General features: G+C 54.5%; 1 protein-coding gene and 1 long non-coding RNA gene across 5 annotated transcripts; one reads left to right on the top strand and one right to left on the bottom strand.

Annotated features, from left to right (window-relative positions):
* Positions 1 to 3,296: 3,296 nt before the first annotated feature.
* Igf2 (insulin like growth factor 2) lies at positions 3,297 to 17,802 on the bottom strand. Of its 4 annotated transcripts, none has more exons than XM_085693384.2 (4): positions 17,685 to 17,802; positions 6,635 to 6,797; positions 5,205 to 5,353; positions 3,297 to 4,946 (listed from the first exon to the last, which is right to left on the bottom strand). In XM_085693384.2, exons 2-4 carry the CDS (start codon positions 6,789 to 6,791, stop codon positions 4,710 to 4,712), a joined length of 543 nt encoding a protein of 180 aa, XP_085549510.1. In that variant the 5' UTR covers positions 6,792 to 6,797; positions 17,685 to 17,802; the 3' UTR covers positions 3,297 to 4,709. The 4 variants fall into 4 exon arrangements, with proteins under 4 accessions (XP_085549510.1, XP_087764394.1, XP_048314360.1 ...); XM_087908268.1 differs by lacking the exon at positions 17,685 to 17,802 and adding an exon at positions 9,392 to 10,097; XM_048458403.3 differs by lacking the exon at positions 17,685 to 17,802 and adding an exon at positions 8,432 to 8,563 and having other exon boundaries at positions 3,297 to 4,960.
* On the top strand, positions 16,491 to 20,602 carry LOC148121431 (uncharacterized). Its single transcript, XR_015738404.1, has 3 exons — positions 16,491 to 16,550; positions 17,100 to 17,354; positions 18,106 to 20,602. It is a non-coding gene; the product is annotated as an uncharacterized LOC148121431 (long non-coding RNA).
* The last annotated feature ends 1,117 nt before the right edge of the window (positions 20,603 to 21,719 follow it).

The following is a 21,719-nucleotide window of genomic DNA, read 5'->3' as shown; positions in this document are numbered from 1 at the left end:
GGAGTTTCTGAGAGGTAAGAACTAATCCAAAAGGTCTGGGCAAAGTGGCTGATTATACCCAGGACTTCAGGGAGGTCAAAGGATGCCATGCAGGCACTAGGGAAGGCAGCTGTCCCCTACTGTGAGAGTGGAGGACAATTTCAGTGGAGTATGAAGCCACCCTGGGAGCTCCAGGGGTGAAGAAAGGGACAAGGGGAGATGGCAGGAGGTGCCAAGAACTCCAGGTTTAGGTGAACTTGGCTAGCAAGTCAGGAAGGGACCAGCCTGGGAAAAGGGGTGAGAGTCTGGAGCCTGGACACCCCAATTCCTGCTCCACAGGGGCCTAGGTCACTGTGGAGTTGACAGAGAGTGGACAGGCCCACAGTAGGCTTTCAGGAGTTACTGGGTGGGAACACACTGCACCGTCCTCAGGGGAGTGGCCAGCTCTGGGCTGATGGCTTTCAGAAGACTCACTGACTGGGAAGGTGGTCTGCCCATAGTGTTGAGTTCATATCAGGCCCCATTCTGGCCTTAACTGTTAAGCCAGGGTGGTCTCATGAGCCCAATCCCCTTTATTTCCACCTTACTGCTGTCCAGTTTTCCTCTTTAAGGATAAGCTTGCTTCTTCCAAGCAATCCCCCATGACCACTGCACACCCTGAGTTTGGAAGTAGCCCTTGGATAGGTATGCTGCCTGGAGACCTCCAGAGGTCACACCCCACAGCATGGCCAGCAGAGACCCTCGAGTGAACACAAAATAAAAAACGTGTCTCACACCTGTCATTTCAGCACTTGAGGGGCTGAGGCAGGAGGATTGGGATTTCATTGAATTCTAGACCAGCATGGACATCCATACACAGTTCCAGGCTTGTCTGGGGTAGAGTGTGAGACCCTATTTCAAAAACTAGCCACATACAATAAAAAGAAATGTTGGTGCAAAGGAATGGTTGGGAAAAGGGCAGGGTCTCAGGCACAGGGCCTCATCTGCGGCCCTTGCTTGGGCTCCTCCCACATGGGTGAAGGGCAGATGCCTACCTGCCCTGGGAGAAGTTGGGGAGAGGGTAGGGAAGAATGACGAAGTGGAAAGAAGATATCCAAGCCAGGCTCCAAGCATCTAGGGGCAGGCCTCACTTTTCTCCCAGGGTCAGGGACCCTGAAGGCCATTGTCACTGGACAGGTTGATCTACTAACTACTGGGGACAGGCTCCAGCATAGCCTTCAGAGAGGGGACAGCAGCAGTGACTACATGTGCAGGGAACATGCACTACATGTGCATCCCAGGTGTTTGTCACCCTGAGTTGGACATGGGCTGTCCAACACTAACTAGACATTTCCAGAAGACCCTCCTCCCCACCCCCCAAAGCTAAAGGCAATGTTCCCCTGGTTGGGTATTCATGGCACATGATTCATTGAAAAAACATCATGGGATCCCTCTATCCACAAAGCACCCCATTTTTTGAGAAGTCCTCAAGTTGTCCCCAACCCTCTGGGATCCTCAGAGAGTGCCTCATTGAGCCCATTTCTTGTGGTAGGCCCTGAGGGATGCATCCTCCAGAGACTTTCCTCCTCACCCGCTGCCTCCCAGGCAGGCACCCTTCTTTCCTCCCGTCCCACCCAACTTTCCCTCCTTCTCACCCCCAAATACAATAATAAAGAACTCAGAAAATAGTATTTTAAATGCTTTATTAGGTTTGCAAGCGTTAACAGGTTAAAAACAAAACCCAAGCCTTTGGGTTTTGCCAGAAATAGCATGTTAAAGGGACTGAGTTGAGGCAAACACCTGGGGCCACTGATAGCTGACACAGACAGTGGCACAGGTGACATATGGCGTTCGACGCGTGGGGGTCTTCAGGTGATGACAAAGGGAGGGACCCAAGAGGGGATCCCGCTGAAGACAGCATGGAAGAGACAAGATGGAGGGCCACACTAGGCACGGGAGGTCAGGGAGGGGCCTGCATCAGGGTGATCTCTGATTGGGGAGAACTGCAAATTTGGGGACACAGAGGGTAGTTGGCAAATGCCCCTGAGAGCACCCATCCCGGCGAGGCAAATTAACACTGGGTGGGTGGGTGTCCAGTCGAATGGGCAGGTAATTTCGGGTGCCTCGAGATCTTTTGGGTATCAGGCCAATTCACATTCTCCAATTATAATAATTTACTCTTTTAAGTTTCTGTCCAATGTTCCGAATGGCCCATTCTTCAGGCACTTGCCAAGGAACCCTCTGTGCCACGGTCGGGCTGACACACACCGCCCCCAGGGTGATGCCAGTCCTGTCACCTGGGCCCAGAAGCCTCGGGCCTCTAGACTGCTAGTGGACTGTTGGGCAGGGGGACTGCACTGGAGGCAGAAGTGGGGGTGAGGTAAACCTCCAGCCGCCCTGGTCCCTGCCACAGTCTTAGGCACCATAGAGTGGCTGCTATGGCTTGCCAGACCCTCGGGCCTCGGGGTCCAGGTGACCCCATGTGAACAGCTCTCCTGGCTCTGCAGGCTTTAAGCCTCCTAGCTTCCCCAGCTCCAGGCCTCACCCCACCCTGGCCCCAGGAGGTCTGTAGAGCTCCAGACCTCCTGGGGACAAGGTGGGGTGCTGAGGAATGGGCAAGATGACACTGAGGGACGGGGGGATGACTCCCCAAGTGCTCAGAAAGCAGCCACTTGCTCCCGCCTGATGGAACCTATCTACTCTCACATCTACATCCCCTTCCCCCCCAGCTGGCAGTAACCAGATGGGGGCCCCATCTTTGTGGCCTCCGAGCACCTTCCTAACACTTGAGGGGACACTGTCCCACGCCCCCTCCACTACTCAGAACTCCCAAGGACCAGCCAGCCACTGTCCTCAGAAGTCAGGCCAGACAGCGGCCTTCTCAATTCCTTTTGTTTCTCTGTGGGTGCGTGGCCAGCACCCCACAGAGACTCCACTCCCAACTCAGGCCAAGCGACAGAGATAGATAAAAAACAAAAATCAATTAAAGGCGATAAATGGCGGAGAGCAGGACATGGTGGTAGTTGATGATGACGGCTCAGCGCATTCATTACTTCATCACTGCTCCCCTGTTACTTAGGGAGTGGGTACAATTTGATTATGAGCGCATAAAAAGCTAAGGAGGGACCAAAAAAAAAAAAAAAAAAAGGAAAGATGCCCCAAGAAACAAAAAGAGGGGAATAGATCAATTGGCGTAAAATTTGGGCTCCCAATTCTTCTGTAATTCTGCAAGTTGACCTGTGCCTCCTCCTGATTCTTCCATCCAAAACCTCTCTGGGACCACTTCCTACCCACAGCTCCCCCCACCCAGCCCCCACTGCCCCCCACCCACCCCTCCAACCGCCAGACTTCCCACACTCCCCACCATCAGTGTGAGTCTCCTGGGGAGCCCCTAAAAAGTGGGGGCTCCCCAGGAGACTGACAGAGATGGCCCATAGGTGTGTTCAGGGCAGGGGATGTCCCCTAGATCTTTCCTCCTGGAACACACCCAGGGTTCAGGCTACTCGGGTAGCATGTCTTACTTGGCAGTGCCATCTCCTTATCAGGCCAAACTTATTCTACACTGGAGGAGGCCAACACAGGATGTGGATAGGCATTGGCCCACACGAGGAGGGGGGCTGGGGAGCACTGGGCTCATGCTGTGGGGGTCCCTGGGGACAGGCATCCAGATGGAAGTGAGCCTCCCCGGGAAAGATAGAACTTACAGCCTGGTTATACACAGGGCCCACAAGCAGCAGCAGAAACTAGATGGACTGGGAGGGGAGCTCAAACAATGCAAACTGCTCAGGGAATTGGGAATGAATCTTGGTTTGGGCAATGTGGTCTGAATAGGAGCTATTCAGCCATTTCAATGTTCTCACCTAATTGTGAGGGAGTGTGTGTAACTATGTAAGTGAGTGTGCTTATGTGCGTGCAAATATGGCGCATACGTGTGTTTGTGTGTGCGTGCGTGTCTGCAGGGATAAGTAGAAACATACATTTTAGGTAGGTACAGAAAAATAAGATTTTGGTATTCGGGGACTCATGCCAATTAAGTTTTGTTTTCAGTTTTCATGCTCTGTTCCTCTTCTTGTGTTCCTTCTTTTCACCCAGCCCTATGGTGATGTGGTGACATTTATGATGGAATGGCCAGTGAAGAACGTTTGGGTGGCTGTTGTTGTTCTCAGTCAGCTTGCGCTAAGGCACTCTATCTGCACAGTGACAAGGAGATAGCACGGAAGTAGTGACATGCCACCTGGAAAACTTTGGGTCCCCTTCCTTTCTTCTTGGGTTCTGAGATCCAAGTCTAAGCCAATTTGACTAAAGATCCAAATGGGAAGAAGAGGAAGGGGGGGGCGCCAAATTATCTTATTTTGCCAATTGTTTCTAAGCCAATTAATTTTTAGTATGTTTTTAGCCAATTGATTTTTTTAGTTATTAAATTTTTAGGTTAACAGTTCTGGTGTTTCTGAAAAGCCAATTTGTTTTTAAAGGGACTGTATGTTTTAAAGTTTTTCTTTTAGAACAATTTTGGGGGGGGTTACTTGGGTTGTTTAGAGCCAATCAATTTAGTTTCGAAGAGTTGCCCGGTGGTATGGGGCCAAGGGAGCAGCCTGATGTGGGGAGGCGGGGCATGGGGGGTAGGTGGGGAGAAGCCTAGGGGAGGAAGTGGTGCAGAGAGATCTTAGTGTGAGACGTGATGGAACTGTCCCTGCTCAAGAGGAGGTCACAGAATGATGGTGCTACATTGCAGAATTACCCAACAATTTGGTTCACTGATGATTGCTGGACATCTCCGAAGAGGCTCCCCCGTGGGCGGGATCTTTGGGTGGTAAGGCGATCAGGGGACGGTGACGGTTGGCCTCTCTGAACGCTTGGAGTTCTCTGGCGAGCATGCGACCCCGGCGGGCACGCAGGAGGGCAGGCAGGCCTCTGCGCAGGCGTTGGGCGGACTTTCTCCAGGTGTCGTATTGGAAAAACTTGCCCACGGGGTATCTGGGGAAGTCGTCCTGAAGAGGAGGCGCTGGTCAGCGGGCATCAGGGTATTACGTTAGCCTGAGTACCCAGTCAGGTTATCTGTCCCCATCCCCACTAGAGTCACACCAGCTGGTGGCAACTCCCCACAAATATCTATGTTCATGGGCAGAGGCCAACAATGATATGTGAGTGGACTCCATGATACCCCAAATCGGGAAGCTTTGTCCCACCCCCACCACTCCCCCAACCCCACCCCACCACCTAAAAATCTGCCCTCTCCCAAGCCTCACCGGAAGAATGGTCTGAAGAGTTGACACATCCCTCTCGGACTTGGCGGGGGTGGCACAGTATGTCTCCAGGAGGTTCAGGTCGCAGCGGCGGAAGCAGCACTCTTCCACGATGCCACGGCTGCGACGGTTGGCACGGCTTGAAGGCCTGCCTGGAAGTTCCACAGGACAGAGCTTTAATCAGCACCAGCTGGGGTCAGTACCCATTGGGACAGCCTCCCCAGCCCCACAGGGAAGGCTGCAGAAGAACGGAACTACCCCAGCCCTCCCACTAGGTCCTGCCCTGACACTAGGTCGCTCTGCGCTCTGCAGGGGATGAGGTAGAAGTGTGAGTCAGGTGGGCCAAGATGCCCAGAAAGGAGAAGTGAAGGTGCACGCTGCAGGACCAGCCCCTGGCCTCTGGTGCCTCTGTGCAACTAACATGGCACAGCCTCTCTGTCCCACAAACTCCATGGAGACCAGAGGCCACACTGGAGTGGTTTGGAAAACAGGGAGGAGGAGAGGGTGAGCCCCACAAGGGAGCTACGGTGGACACAGGTGTGGTCCCTGAACTTGGGGCCCTGGCCTGGTGCCACCTTGAGCCTGAGGGGCCCACCCCCAACCCCCAGCACTGAGCTGAGACAGGGAAGATAGGGTAGGAGAGAACAAGACGGGAGGGGAGGAGTGAGGCACCCAAAACCAACTCCCTTCTCTTCTCCCGTCTTCCCCCTCTCCCCCACGCACTCAGGTCCGAGGCTGGGCTGGGGGTAGAGCCATTGAAGGCTTCACCTTGGACCCTCTATTCTGGAAGCCCCTCTGTGCAGGAGTGGCTCCTGGAGCAAGGGCTGGCCCTGCAGTGCCAGAGGGCGCAGAGAAGCTTCAGAGTGCCCAAGGGCAGGAGTGGTTTCCAGAGGTTTGAAGCGGGAGCACACTCAGAGCAGTTCACAGGCAGGTAGGTAGAGGTGCAGAAGAGGAGGCCGCGAGTCCAGGACCAGGTGAGGAAGACAGAATGGCCCATGCCAGCAAGGAGAGTCATCCATTCTGGTGCCCCTGCCCTCCCAGGCATGCCCCACCTGGGTGTTCCCCATCACTGTCTTCTGTAAGCAGGGAGCACAAGCCTCAGTCCCCGCCCCCAGGCTGAGAAATCAAGAGAAGTATGAGGAATAATGAAAGCAGATAAGCATCCCGTGTTGTAGCTCTGGGAACCCCCGAACTTGGATGGTCAAGCTCTCCCCTTGGACTCCCAGCAATCACATTTTGCTTTATTTTTATTAACTTTTAAAGCGATCAGACTTTTGAGTGTGAGACCATAGCCCTGCCCAAGGGGGAGAGGAAGCAAAAGCCCAAGGCCAAACCAGTGTACCTTAACTGTCACCCTACTCAGGGAGGCCTGACCTTCCCCACCCCCCCCCCCCCGCTCCCGCCCCGCTCCCCATTTCTCTGGAGTTACTTACTGAAGTAAAAGCCGCGGTCCGAACAGACAAACTGAAGCGTGTCAACAAGCTCCCCACCGCACAGGGTCTCGCTGGGGCGGTAAGCAGCAATGCAGCACAAGGCGAAGGCCAAAGAGATGAGAAGCACCAACATCGACTTCCCCACTGGGATCCCCATTGGTAACTGAAAAAAAGAGATGCAGGCTTTGAGTTAGAGGTCCCAAGCCACACCCCTGGTCCCAAGATGCTCCCCTGCACCGAAGATACCTATCGCCTCTTAACTGAAAACGCAATTGAAATTTGAAAGGCAGCTTTCTCACTATTTATTTGACCTGCGAAAACAGGAGCACTTGAATTGCTGAGGTCAAAAACCATTTGAGTGTGGAGAAACTCAGTGGAGCTCAGGAAGGCACCCCGTGGTGGCTTTGAACTGTAAGAAACCCTCTAGGACCACCCACCCATAGGCACAACTGCAGCTTGACCACACCCACAGCAGCAGGGGCCAGCGCTGGACACTGGACTTGGTTTCCATGTTATGACATCATGGGGGTGGGGCCAGCCCAAGAGCACATCACCATTGCCACTCCTACTCTGGCCTCCAAGCACTGGCCAAGATGGCAGATAGCTCTACCCCACCCACCGTGGAGCATGTGCATCCAAAGGGACCAGTCGCCAACCTCCCTGCCCCCCAGCTGGCCACCCCTCCCTAAGCAGCAGAGCCAGCTCCACCCATCCAACCCCCACTCTCAGGCCATGCTGAACAGGGCCCAGGTCAAGAATCCAATGGTTAGCGCAATAGGACTGCTGGCACTCCTGTGAGCCTTGCTCTCCAGGGTCACCCAGTCCTCCAAGTCCAGACTTCCCTGGGCACCTCAGAGCGCAAGAGAATGCCTAAAGTCCCGTTCCAGGTCTCATCCCTTACTATCCAGGGTCAGGGACCCTAGAGAATTCCTCTATGGCCCATAGAATCTTCTTTCTGATTGGATCTAAATTCTACCCAGGGTACTAGAGACAGCAGTTCTGGTCCCTGGGAGGTTGAACTCCACAGTCTGGAGTGACACACCCCCTCCACAGGTCACAGATTGCGTGGCCACAGGCTGGGACAATGGCTATTTAGTTTCTTTAGGGATAAGAGGCCACAGTGGCCCACAGTAAGCCACCCTTGACCCTGCAGAAAGTAGAGCCCTCCAGACCGTAGCCCCAGCCTCTGCTCCACAGTCCCCGAGGATTTCCTGCTGCAAAGAAAACACGTGAGAGACTAATACGGAATAGTCAAGAAACAAACTTGTTTGAGCTCCCCAGGGTAACTAAAAGTTACCTTTGCCCATCTCCTCTACAAGACCCGGCCCACCGCCCAATACCCTTTATGCTACCACGGCCGCCACCGCTGCGGCTTGCAATCAGCTGACCATAGCTGTAGCCGTTAGTGCTGGGTGGGTGGGTGGATGGGGGTAGACGGAGCTGACCTCGAAGTCCCTTCCCAAAGCCAGATCACGCTGGCTCCAGGTCCAGCTCAGGTGGCCAACAGAAGCAAGCAGGAGACTGACCAAGAGGTAAGGGATAGGTGAGGGCCCAGGGAAGGCCCAAATTTGCTTCAAGGGGCAGGCAGAGGAGAAGGGAAAGGAGAGAAGGGATCAGGTGAGGAAGCTTGGGGCTAGGGGGAGCACAGGACAGAGGCCGAGGGAGGACGAAGGCTTGTGAGAGGCAGCAGGCCCGGCTGCAAGGGCAGAGGCCCCAGGCTAACCGGTGCCCTGACCACCCCACGGGGCAGGCCGGAGCAGGATGGCAGCAGGGTCCTGGCTCCACGGCCCTGGTTACCTGAAGTTGGATAAGGAGGCCGCTGGGGCTGGAAGAGGAGGAAGACAGGAAAAGGCTGGAAGGCTCTCACAGGAGAAGCTAATGTCCAGTTTGCGAGCTGGTCAGTGCCTCGGCTTTTATGTCTGAGTCGGCTCCTCCCAGTCCCGGCTCCACCCTACCCAACCCCCCTCCCTACTGACCACTCCCCCCTCCGCCCCCTTTGCACCCGCCCCCTCCCTCCTTCCAGCCAGTCCCTTCTCTCCTGCACCCCCAGCAGCTAGCCTTGGACCATTCCTTAGCAAAGCACCACCAGTGGGAGGGGGGCCTCATCGTGCACCCCCAGCCCTCTCTGCACAGACTAATGGGGGCGGGGAGGGGGCGCCTTCTACGTCCTCCTATGGAAAGTTCCACCCAGTAAAAGGCAGGGGCAGTTATTCTTTAGACTGTAACATTTCTGCCCTTCTGAGCCCGAAACTGGCCCCTCTCCCCAAGTTGGGAATGTTGGGGACAGAGTTGGGGTGTGCATGTGGGGGGGGGGGGAGAGCGAACTGCGACGTCTGGCCTGATTCCTTTGCCAATTTGGGGGGCGCTCTTGCCCCGCCCACCCACTTTTCCCCTCTCAGTCTCATTGGCACCAAGTCAACATACCAGGGTGGGCTTCAGAGACACTGCCCCCCCATCACTCAGCACCCTGGGGGGACAGTGCCTGCACAACACGAGTCATACATTTTAAAGCAGCTTACTTCCCCTCCCCAACACGCACCAAAGGACCAGAGTCTCCAGTGAGTTCAACTTACACACCCCCCTCCCCACCAGTTCCCATACCCATGCCCCCTCCCCCACCCTACAGCGCAAGGGGGGAGCGCGAGTTTGCAGAGGGAGTGGGCCCCCAGCCCCCACCCCCTACTACACCAGTCCCGCCAAACCCAGGCCGGGCCCTACGCACCCGCACCCGCCTGGGCCGCCCCCCAGAGCCCTTACCTGGAAGCCGGCGACGCTGCCGCCCACCTCCCTGCTGCGGGTTTGCAAACCGAACAGCGGGCGAAGGCCCTTCTGCCGGGCACTCCTCTGCCAGCGCCGCTCTGACCGAGTCGCGGGGGCCGAATGTGCGACGGGACAGAACGGAGGGATGGCTTTTTTGGTGGGGGGGGACGACGTCTCTTCTGCTTCTTTAGGGAGGACGGGCTGTCTTAGGGCTGGGGCGGGCCAGATATTGTACTTTCGGGGGGGAAAAGGTATCGGGAAATGAGGTCAGCTGTTGTATCAAGGATAGTGGGGGGCAGAGATAGTGTGAGAGATAGAGTGAACGTAAAACGGGGGGGACCACAGAGAGGGAGAGAGGAAGAGAGGACAGCGAGAGGCGGGTAGGTTCACAGCGGGAGAGGACAGCTTGGAGAGAAACAGAAAGCGTATAATTAATCCACTTGGGTAGGCGAAGGCAGAGGGAGGACGTGAGGGGGGAGGGAGTCTGAGGCAAGGAGGAGCGGGGAGGGGGTAGGAGGGGAGCCTAGGAAAGGTGGCGGGTAAGTGCGTGCGCAGGGGGCGCACCGCGAGCAGAGGAAAGGACGCAACTTCGAAGGGTCGAGGACGGTGCTGAGGGGGGAGGAATGGAGGCGTCACCCCGGCCACGGGCACCCAGCTCGGTTAGGGCCGACGGAGCCCTCGGCCGTCGTAAGCCCGGGCCTCTGGGGGGGGACAGGCGTGGCGGCGCCGCGGCCACTCGGGACTGCAGCGAATAGAGGGGAGCGGCCGGGCCGCGCGCCGGGGAGGGCTGGGAGGGGGAGCGCGGGGGATGACAACGCCGGCGACCTGCAAGCCGGACTGCCTGCGGTGGGGACCGCCTCCTCTGGCGAAGCAGGAATGGGGTGTTGAGGTAGATAGAGGAGGAGGCGGCGGGGAGATCCGCAGGCCCGACGGAGCGCGGCCCCGCCGACGGCGCCCTGCGCGGGAGTTAGCAGCGAGGCGGCGGACGGCGTCGACGCGGGGCCGCCAGCCCGGATGGAGGCGCTGGCGGGCCGAGCGCGGGCGGGCGTGGGCCAAGAGGCGGGGGCGGCCGGAAGGGGGGCCGGGGGCCGGCCTGGCCTCACGCAGCTCCGCCGGAGAGCAGGCGAACTCCGGGCGCCAACGCCCGGCTCTTATAGCCGCGCCACCCCGCGCTGGGCGCCCGCTCGGGCCCCGCTGGCCGTTCGCCCGCGCCAATGGGCGCCTGCAGGGCCCTCGCCCCGCCCCGGGACCGCCCCCGCAACTCGAGCCACGGGGGGGGGACGGGGGGGCGAGGGCCGGGGGCCCTGGGCACGGGGGTGTGCCGTGGGGGTGCGTGGTCCCGAAGTTGGGGTGGGGGGCTGGGAGCCCCAGCAGGCCCACGAAATACCGGGTACACGTTCAAAAAAAAAAATCGAGGCCCTATGTCATGTTTCCGGGGTGCCCTGTGCTTGTGCGACAGGAGCGCATGGTGTGAACCAACGTGCGTGGCACCCAAGGCCTCAGTTGTAGTGAGGGAACCTGTGCTCAGTTAGGGGGTTACAAAGTAGGCGCAAACTGGAGGGCAAAGTTCAGGCGCAGGTAGCTGGATGCTGGGTCGAGGGTCCTCACAGGGACCTACCTGCCAGACAGTGGACGGTTCCCAAGCTCGGTTAGGGCGGAGCGCTCAGCCACCACCTGCCTGAGCAAGCCGGGCGGGCTGCAAGGCACCTTGAGTAGCAGCCAAATCCCGAGCGCCCCCCGGTGCTTTGCACAGGGTACCTGAGCAGCCTGGGGGGCCATCAGGTGCGCCACTAAGGGAAGGCTGATTTGGGTATGCCAGAGTTGGGCCCTGCTTGGGGCCCAGCTCAATGTCGACATTCTTACGTTGATAAAGAAACAGGACGGGAAACAGCTCAAAACCATACCTGTAAGCTAGAACTCACTGGAGTGCGACTAAGCAGCGCGCCTTTGGGACCCACCCAGAATATCCGGAAAACAGTTCCCCCGTCCTCTGTGTGTTGAACTTTCGTAGACACGGGTTCGGCCCCAGGGGCCACCACGATAATTTGGGGGTCTGAGGAAACCATTTCCTGGAGGATTCGGACGATGTAAAAAGGCACTGTGATTTTAACAAAGTCAAAACCACTCATAAACCGGTGCACCCTGCTTCCCACCACCCTGCGCCGCGCACCTCTAGGAGTGGAAGGGGCCACCACCAGCGGAAACCCGCGCGCCCGGGGCTAACCTCCGGGCCGGGCCATCAATCACTTAGTCCGCGCTCTGCGCACGCCATCCTAAGCCTTCGACCCGCAGGGCTGGAGGCTCCAAGCCGCTGGAGAGCTCATCGTCTCTCCCTGACTTGCTTCGCCCAACTTTCTGCCCTTCCCGCTTCCTGGCCGCCAGGCGCTTTCCTTACAATCTAGTTGTTTGCAGAGTGCATGCAAAGTGGCGCGTGTTTGGGGGAAAGCAGCCGCCGAGGAAGAAGCCATCAGCCTGCTCCCGCGTTACTCGGCAGCAGGCCTGGGGACTAGCTGCGAAGTAGCCGGGTGCCCGCAGCCTCAGAGCTGGGGCACGGGGAGCGCGCCATGGGGAGCTCACCGCAAGGCCGAAGGTCGCGTCGGGAGGCACAGGAGGATCCGAGGAGAAGGGCCGGAGAGGCTCTGTGGAACGCAGTGGACGCTGCTGAAGGTGAGCGAGACCCCGAAGGCAATCCCCAGTGTCCCGGGGCAACGCCCAGTCCGTTGGAAGACCCGGGGACAATGCCCAAATTTGGGGGAAACTGGGGGCAATGCCCAGTCGTTTTCCTGGACGAGGGAGCAGCACTGCCCACGTCCTGGCCGTCGGCAGTGTCCTGAGCGTGTTTTGGGCACACAGACTTTTCCAAAATCTGAGCCGCCGCCCGGACACCGTAAGAAAATGAAGAGGCCAAAACCAATGTTATGCGCAGGACAGGGGAAGCTGCCGAGAGTGGCCAGCCGAAACAATGCTCAAATTTCAGGGATCCCAAGTCAGACCCTTGTTTGATTTGCAGCCCTGTGAATGAGTGTCCCCGAAGTAGGGGAACTCGGGGGAGACTCCACAAATGGGGAAAGTGGCTAAATGACAAATTTGAGATTCCAGAAAAATTAGAATCCAAGTTGGGAAATTATTCCATGCAAAAATAGGGAACATTGTAATTCAGGCCTAACTTGGGGAACCCAACATCCTGGTTAGCAAGCTTGGGAAACCCACATAATCCTAGACTAGTTTGTAGAAGTTAGGGGGTTTATTGTTGCTGCTGAGTTTAAGAAAATTCCCCACATGAAATTTGGGGAAACTTCATTTTAATTGCTTAAAATGGGGAGTAGGGATTTTAGGGATCTAGGTCAATTCTTTTTGCGGGGCGGGAGTGGAGGCTAAGGTTTACCCTTAAGGTCAGTAGATCTTGTAGCACCCGGGAAAAATCACCTCTATAATTTCCGTGGCCTCAAAGAAGTCCTTCAGAGAATGGGGAAATGCTGTTTAAATGTGGGCGAGTTGGGAGTGCAAGCAGTCCATTTGAGGACGACAGAAAATCAATGTCTTTTGATATTTTAATTTCTTAGAAAGATTTCAATTGGTCTCTTTGTTGAACAAGGGGGAAGTTTGTATGTTTTCTTGGACAATGTTTGCGTTTGGAGAAATGTACTCCGAGTTTTAGGGATCAATAAAAATTACCCAATGGATGTTGAAATCTGAATTGTGGGGAGCAGAATTAGTAGCTAGGAAAGTTGTAAGATACAGACCTTTAAAACCTAGGATTTGGGGGATCTGGAACGTTTTTCACCGTGCTTTTGGGGGACCATAAAACATTGTCCCAAATTTAGGGAGACTTTGGCAGGAGTCATAAATTCAACAAGGTTCATTAAAGTTTAATAAAAAAAAACCCAACTCTTTGGAAGAAAAAATATCTCATTTTGTTTTGGAGTACCTGAATTTGGCCCCAGGGGGAAAAAAAATCTGAATCTAAAGTTTCTCACTATCCTGGAACACTTTAGGGCCAACTCCTACATTTTAAGGAATAGAGATTATGAGTTCCTAAATCACAGGACCTGAGAATCAGTATCCCAGATTTGTAACTTACAGAGACTGTGCAGGGTGACTGAAAAAAAAAAAGTTGAAATGTAAGAGGCTGTGTGGGTGCATGGCTGGCACTGCAGAGGGAGACAGCAGAACCTTTCCGTGACCCAAAGCTAACTAAAGGTGTTTGGGGGCCTGGAAAACATTGCCTAATGTTTGAGGCTCAGCGTGGGCCAACATGGGGAGTGAGGAAAAGGGTCCAGGATGGTGCTGGACTTTGCAACTGGTGTTTGAATTTAAAAAGAAAAAAAAATTTAAATTGTTAAGCTGAAAGGACCCAGGAACTCTTAATACTTGGTGCAGAGAAAATGCTCAGAGTGTTTAAGATTGGGAACATTCCACATTCTAGTATAAAGAAAAAGGCTTTGGCCAAGGGTTAATTTTGTACCTTGTGTGACCCAGAGAGACATGTATGACTTGGGAGAGCATGGAAAGCTCTTGCCACATGTGAGCACACGCCTTAGATCATTGCTTAGCCTACTTTAGGGGCTTGAAGAGCGGCTGTATTTTAAAGAACTTTAACTGTGGCCAGAAAGCTTCCAAGAGCCCTAGAAAACCCCAACCTTGACCCGTGTGTGTGTGTGTGTGTGTGTGTGTGTGTGTGTGTGTGTGTAGGGGGTGGGAGGCTAGGGTTCTTGTTGAGTAAGTTTTAGGGGTAATTGCTAAAAACACTTCCTCGATTTTCTGGAATCCGGGAAATGAGAGTGTAGACTGCTTGAGTTGCCTACATTTAGGGAAGGCTAGAGCTTTGAGGGTCCAGGAAAACTGTTAAGGAGGTCTGGGTGGGTTTCAACTTGTAAAATTGAAAAAATGGGCTTGGGGGAACAAACTACAGAATCTAGTGTATTATGTTCCATGTTAATAAAACTGGAGGGCGGGTGGCAGAGAAAGAGACTTAGCGGGATCAGTGCTGCAGATATAAAATGATAGGGACACGGGAAAATACCACCCCCCACCGCCCCGTGGGTACAGCGCCTAAATGCTGTGAAACTGTCCACTCTCCTGAGTAAGAAAAATTTGTCAGAAGGACTAAGGACCCGGACTTACATTTAAATTTTAGGGAACTGATATAGGAGCTTGCATATGAAACTTAAGAGACAGGAGCAAAGTTGGGGGCCCAGGCCACATAATCTAATTTTGGGGAGCCAGCGGAGGCGGAATTCCCGCCTTTTGAAATGTTTGGAAATCAAGTGTCAAAAAAAAAAAAAAAAAAAAAAAAAAAAGGTTTCACTTGTGAGAAGAACAAACTGAATGATTTTGGAGGGGCCCCGGAAAGCAATGCTTAAATTTTGAGGATCCCAAGGAAACAACGCCTGAGGTGCAGAGAAGCCGGCAAGTTGCTCTGGCTGCTCTTACACCACAGAGAATTAGAGCTGCGTTTGAGAAACTGAACTCCCAGGCGACGAAGGACGGGGCGCCAGGATCCGCGGTGCCAGGGAACTCACACGGAGCAGGGGCGCCCTCACAGGGGAACCCGGGCGCGGGAAAGGGGCGCAAGCAGAGCAGACTAGGAGCACCCGCGCCGCGGAGCGCGCGCCCGAGCCAGCTGCATTTTTCGTTCTTTTGCCTTATAGTTACCCAGAGGGCTTGGGTGGCGGAGGCAAAGCCGGACGGGCGTGGGCGAGGGAGGGGAACGTCGAGCAAGCAGCCGCGCGCTGCTCCCCGAGACTTCCCTGGACTCCCGGCGCCCCGTTCGACTCCCCGCCGCCCCTGCGCCCCACGCGCTCAGGCGCCGCGAGCCTAGGCGAAGCCGCGGCCAGGCGGCCGCCGGGGGCAGGCTCGTCCCTGGCTCGGTTTGGGGACCCGGAGCACCCCCAGTGGCCACCTCTGCCCGTCCCGTGTCCCGAACGCGCCGATCAGGCCTTGCCCGCTCCCTAACAATTAACAACGGAGGAATCAGTTTTGTTTGGGCAGTATGGAAAGAGGGTAAAACATGGGGGAGCAGAGAAGAAAGTGGGGGGGCGGGGTGAAAGGGGCGCAGAATGACACAGTGATAGCAGTGGCCGGGTGCCAGGGCCCTCATTTCGTTTTCTCAGAAAATTTCGGCGACTAGCCTCTCAGTTCTGGCCGGGGAAAGTCCAGCTTCTTAAAGGCAAATATTAAACCCACACACAGGCTCACCGTGCTGTTGTTGGGAACAAGGTCACCCCCTCAAAGTTGGGCAATGCTGGAGGTGAAGGGCCACGATTCTAGCGGGACCTGGGGGTTGGGGTGGGGTGTTAGATTGGGGAGGTCCTGGGGAGTAGCAGAGTAGGGGGGAAAGCCTGGGACCATATCTGTAAGCATTACTTGTCTCTATAGTCACCCGTAGAGAGACCCATAGTATGGAGAGAGGATTCTCAAAGCCTGACACTGGGGAGGCAGGAGTTAATGTCCTTGGACAGGTGCGGGGACCCAGGCTGGGTGAGGCATTGCCTTCATATTAGCTTGGCAAGATTGAGAGAGCCCCCCACACCCATTTTCCACCCGGAGCATGAGGCACGTGGGGAATGTTCCCCTTTCAAATTCCAGTCCGCATCAATCACCCCCGTGTCCTATTCCAAGAACATCTGGTCTGTCCCCCCCATCCCATGCTGCCCCCCTCCTACCAGCCTCTATCCCTGGCTTTTCTGGCCTGCCTGTCTGTGTGCCTATAGACTTGAGGAAGCTTCCAGCTAGAAAGACTGGGGTATGATGATGCTCTCCATTCTGGAGGAGTCTTGTAAATTTGGGGGGAGTGAGGAACATTAAAAAAAAAAGAGGTGTCTGTGAACACCCAGTCCTCTTGAAGTTAGAACAGGATACAAGCCCTCTCCTGAGGGCTTTCTTTAGGAAGAAACAGCAGACTGGCTCCCAAGGGCCAGCTGGGGGCTCTCTACCTTTCCCCCACGAAGTGTCACAGGTTGGGGATGACCAAGATACTGGGAGCAGAGCCCCATTTCTGGAGCCCTGCTTTATTGCTCCTAAGGGTCATCTGAGAAGGCGGCAACCACACCAGTGGCCTGTTTCATGGCCTAATCTCCGCTTTCTGCCCTGCAGAGGTGCCTTGGAGAAAGCCACGGGAACACCCCCCCGGAGACGCACTCCTGGATTTTGCCAGGTAGGAAGACTCTACACCTTGAGATGCCCACTGAAGAGCCACCAGGGCATGCAGGCGGGGTAGGGAGGGGGCCAGGACATGCATGGTCTCTTTCTTCTATGTGGCTGTCCACAGAGCCTTCACCTGGCCTTATTTAGTCAAAGTGTGGCTCAAGGGACAGGGAAGAGGCTTGTAGAACGCACAACCCCACCCTTAGCCAGGATCAAGGACAGGATTCTTCCTCCAAGGCCCTTTCCTCTCCCCTATTCCCCCATTCCCCCTACCTCTTTGAGGTAGGAAGGAACTTACAACAGCCTTAGGATATTATGGATAGGGGGCTGTGGTTTCCTCTAGGCAGGACTTGAACCACTAGACATCAACCCTAAGGGCACCTCAATCCCCTCTCTGCCCCACCACCATGACAGTCCAAGTGTTTCTGGGCTTAAAATTCTGAAGAAACTAAATACCCTTTAAGATTCAGATTTGCCCCTTAAGCCTGGCGGCACCCTTAGCCAGGGGCTCTGTCTATCCCCCTTCAGGCCTTCCTTATTTTCTCTGTCTTTTCCCCAGCTCTGCTGTTGCCCAAACTTGGAAACAAGTCCAGCATTTTGCACACCCATCTTCTCTCTGAGGGTCCCTAGTATGCTCTCCCTCATGCCCTGCTGGAGGGAACAACTGCTGTAGAGACCACCACACAGAGACTCCACACCAGGAAGACATAGGCTGTGCTCTGTGTTATCCTGCAAGCCTGGGAAGCCACCCCTGGAACCACCAACATGAGGATTGCACTACCATGCTGGCTGATCAACACACCCAAAACCAAAAGTAAGTAAGAGTTACTGTGAGGGCTTTGGAAAGGGGGCAGCAGAGAAGGTCAGTGTGCTGTGGTGGGGATGGACAGAGGCCAGGTCATGTTAATTACTTTAGTGTCTGAACCATCCTTTAAAAGAAGATTTATGGCTTCCTTTCGGCTGGGCACGACAGCCTGGAGATGGGATAGGAGTTCACCTGCTGGGCCCTACCTTGCCTTGCCGACTCTGGGAGTCCTATGCCCTTGAGGCTAAAGCACAAGGACACAGAGGCACACGTTGCCCCCTCCCCCAACCCCCGACACTCAGCCAGATACAGAGCCTTTGCCTTCCTGATCCCCAGTACCTGAGCCGTGAACTGCAGGGTCACCAAGCCGCAGAGCTTACTCCAGCAGAGTCCACAGTGCTTCTGGCCCCAGGCCCTTTCTAGCTACCTCCCATCCCTATTCACGCACAGGAAGCCCAGGGCCTCCAGAACACAATGGAATCAGGACACGAGATCTCCCAAGGCCCTTCACAGGTTTCAGAATGTCTCTTTGGTCATTACTTCATTTTCTGTTCACAGTTCAGTCAGGAGGCCTGAGACTGTCACACACTTTGACAAATGGGGATAGACACAGAAAGGTCAAGCCACTGGTGCAGAGGCACCGCAGCAGCAACTGCGCGGGCCGGGGAAGTGGGGGGGGGGGCAGGGCCCCCTACGCCAAGCTTTCCACAGTCTTCCAATTCTTTCTAACTAATGGTGTATTTTCTTTTTCTTTCCCCAGATTCTTTCCTGATCTGGAACCTTTGCCTTTCCCTCTTGGGCTGTCTGACCCTCAGCCCTTGCCCCCTTTGCCCCTACACTTCTGGGAGCACAGCTTCAAGCACCTGCAGGCTATCAGACTGTTGGATGCCTGCTCTGCCTACACCTCGAGTTCCCAAGGAGAGGCGCCTGGAGCTCACCTGAATTCCAGATACCAGCTGTGTGACTGAATAGACTTCCTAGCCTCTGCTGGCCCCTTGACTGCAAGGGACTTGGCTGAGCCCTGTATCTGCAGAAGTTTGGATATGACTCTTGTGCTAGAGATACCTCTGTCCTGCCGGATGCCCTATGGACACTCACCTCTGGGGAAGGACTGGGGCTGATGGGCGGCACCATTCAGTTCTGGGAGCGTGGGGATCTCCTGGACCAAAGGCCACAGCAGCTGGCCTCGGGGCTGGGATCACGATCGCGGGCTGCTCTGGCCGGTGGCTGCTCGGGCTCCGGCTCGGCCTCAGGCTTCTGCTCAGGCCTTGGCTCAGGATTCGGCTCAGGCCGAGGTGCAGGCCGAGGTGCAGGCCTTGGCGCAGTCAGGGCAAGAGCTCTAACCTTAGCAGTTGCAGCACCCCGGAATCGCCTGGGGTCCTCCTCGTGCACAATGAGCTGGAGCTCGGTGGTGACTACTCGGCCCCTAGGAGAAGCAAAAGTCCCTGAGATTATATCAAGAACAAGTCTTCTCCAGCTGAGGCTGGCCCCCTTCCCCTCTTGCGGCTGGATGGAGAAGCCAGTGGGTCAACTTGTCAGGGTTGCCTCCCCCCCCCCTTCAGCTGCCTGCCTTTCCCCTTTCTAAGCAGAAGGGAGAAAGCAGTTGGTGAGAAGTCACTTTGCCAAGTTTGACAACTGCTCAGGGAGAGGCAGGAGACCCTCCTTTGGGAAGGACAAGCTGGCCCCTTTCTAATTAGGGGTGGGCTTCTGCCTTGGCATGGGTAAGGGTGCTGCATACAAAAGGCTTTCTTTGAAGGGCTGCAGCTAAAACTATGAAATCCCTCCCACTCCTATCCTCACATTCCCACCTTGAATGGGAATAAAAATCAAGAGGGCACATGGCTCCGCTTTAGGAAGGGCAGCCTCTGGAAGGGATGGTAAGGTAAGGGTCTTCTCCAGGAAACAGCCCCGCTCCCCATGAATGCTATAATGGGTGGATTAAGGCATCTAGGATCCCAGTTGCAGGGAAGAAACACTTTATGCACAAACAAATTGCAGCCAGGAGTACTGTTACTGCCCCACATTTATATTTGCAGACAGGGAACGCTAGAGGGAGAGTGCATAAAAGGACTGGCATATCAACAGAGAAGCAGCTTTTGTTTTTTAAACCCTGCTAGGGAATAGCAAGGGATAGTATCCTCATGGTTTTTCTACTTAATCTCTTGGTGGCAGCAGATATAGGATATAGAGAGGGAAGCTTTGCTTTTTAAATTATATATATATATATCATATATGTGCATATTATGCATGTATATAATGCATACACCCCACACTGCCCCAGAATTTCTGTCCGTCTGCACAGTTGGGGTGGGGGGGACGTGGAGAAGAGTGTGCATCAAGGGGAAATTTTTCATAGAGAAAAACTCCTTCCACATTTGTGAAAACAGCTGTGTACTCCTGCTGGGAAGAGCAAGAGACCTGCCTCTCCCCTTTTGCATGGTAGATTAGTGAAGGAATGGTTGCTTTCCTTGTAGCTTTGTGAAGTCCTCTAAGTCCCCGGCCCGATTATCTTTCCTGTCCCTTCAGAAGCCGAAGTTACTCTTAGATCCGTCCAGTCCAGCGGTTGTTTTTTCCACTTCAGAGATCAAGATCTTAATTGCCCCAAGTCCCCAGTCCACTTGCCCTTAAGAGAATATTTAAACTATAGTTTCACCCATACATAGAAGGAATGAAAAGCCAGTTACCTGTACTCTAGTCGCCTCGTAGTCCCCGAAGTTCCCGGACGGTGGATAAAGAGGACCGGGGACTCACTGGTGCCAAAGATTCTCTTCCGAAATTGCTTGGGCGATGATCTGCTGGCTGGGCCAGTATCAGCAGCCTCCGCCAAAGCAGGGGGTGCTCCGGTTGTGGTGTCCAGACACTCCACCCGGGTCGACGTTGAGGAGGAGGTGGAAGGGGACGAGGCTGAGGCTGAAGAGACAGTTAAAGGAACTTTTAGAGTGTGCATGATAACAGAGTCTCTAAAAGTGGGTCCTGCTCTCCACCACGGAGCAAGGCACCTGCTCAAATGATAACTGACACTATATCTATGCCCCTCACCTCCTCGTCCCCTCCACGCCCAGCCCCCGGCCCCTCCAAATTTGGGAAATGGTGTGCTTGCACAGTGCAGCAAAGACTTCTGGGGCAGCTGACTATGGCACTTTCCCACACTAGGGCATAGGGGCATTTAGGGGTGGGGCTTTGGCCTATGCCTGTCAAATGGAAAGACGCCTATGTGGGCGTGAACATAAGCTAGAAAGCACTTCCTGTTAGCTAGAGGGTGGAGACTATATGCAGGGGGTGGGGAATGGGTGGGACTCCACTAGAGTGACACTTGGCAGTCACTTGACACCCTGGAATGTCTGTGGGCGTGGCACAGGTAAAAAGGGGGCGTGGCCTATTTAAATTAGAAGCAGGGTTCAAAATAAATATTAAAATTACTTTTAAAATGCTTCCGGTGCATCTGTGTGCTACAGCGCCATCTTGTCGTTTCATGTTTCATGGCTACTCAACTTAGAATTCTTCTCTGTCATCAGTCATCTGACCTGGCCCCCTGCCCTCTATGAGTAGTGCCAAGCACTAAACATACTGATACAGATGGCATGTATAGTGACATTTGTTCACCCCTTTTGGGATGTTGATTGACTGGGTTCTCACTCCTTTTTAGCCTAGCTGCAACTCCGTTTAAGGCACAGACTGAGAACTGACAGCAGCTGGTATGGGACTCAGATACAAGCATTGCCTAAAGTTTCATTTGTACTCTGAAATGTTTGTCCCCCGGTTTTGAGGGAGAGCAGAAAGAACAAAGACTCAAAAAAAAGAATGAAAGAAAGAAAAAAACGTGTACTCCACTGAAACCCACTAGTCTCTACCCTTTGCACTTTTGCAGTCCAGCTAATCTGTTTATCTTACTCATCTTATCAGCCCAAGCTAAGATTTAATGATTTCCTTTCCCTTTGTTATCCAAGTCCTACCTGAACTTCTTTACTTAGTGGCAGAGATAGGCATGTTTGGGGAGAATGAGACTTTCCGTAGGGGAAGATAATCAAACTTTAGGGGAATTCATATCTGATGGGGGTGACTCAACGTGCTACAGACATTCTTTTTCATGGGAGAAGGGCAGATGGGATTTCTCACTATGCTTGTGGATGACCCCCAAGTCATATCTGTGGTCCCTAGCAGAGGGCACCTCACACTTCACAAAGGTGAGGCAGTCTTTTCCTCACGAAGATTCTAGCTCTGCTTTGGGGCTGGTGACCAGAAGTATGTGGCAAGTGCTGCCCTCTGTTGTCTGCTGCAGTGTTTCTGGATGCTATGAGGGCCTTCTGAGAACATTTGGCTGGGATTTACCAAGCCAGAGGTTGGCATGGGGAAGGCGAAGGCTTACTCCGAACC

Source organism: Myodes glareolus, chromosome 7, assembly GCF_982192425.1.
Source record: "Myodes glareolus chromosome 7, mMyoGla1.1, whole genome shotgun sequence".
Classification (NCBI taxonomy): domain Eukaryota; kingdom Metazoa; phylum Chordata; class Mammalia; order Rodentia; family Cricetidae; genus Myodes; species Myodes glareolus.
This window is presented reverse-complemented; position numbering and strand designations above follow the sequence as displayed.

What these genes read in the sequence shown, in the direction of transcription:
- Igf2 (XM_085693384.2), bottom strand. Translation starts at nt 6,791, where the DNA reads ATGGGGATCCCAGTGGGGAAGTCGATGTTGGTGCTTCTCATCTCTTTG. An exon ending in GGACCGCGGCTTTTACTTCA is followed by an intron (nt 5,354 to 6,634) that starts GTAAGTAACTCC and finishes TGGAACTTCCAG; the next exon opens with GCAGGCCTTCAAGCCGTGCC. An exon ending in CTCTTCAGACCATTCTTCCG is followed by an intron (nt 4,947 to 5,204) that starts GTGAGGCTTGGG and finishes CCTCCTCTTCAG; the next exon opens with GACGACTTCCCCAGATACCC.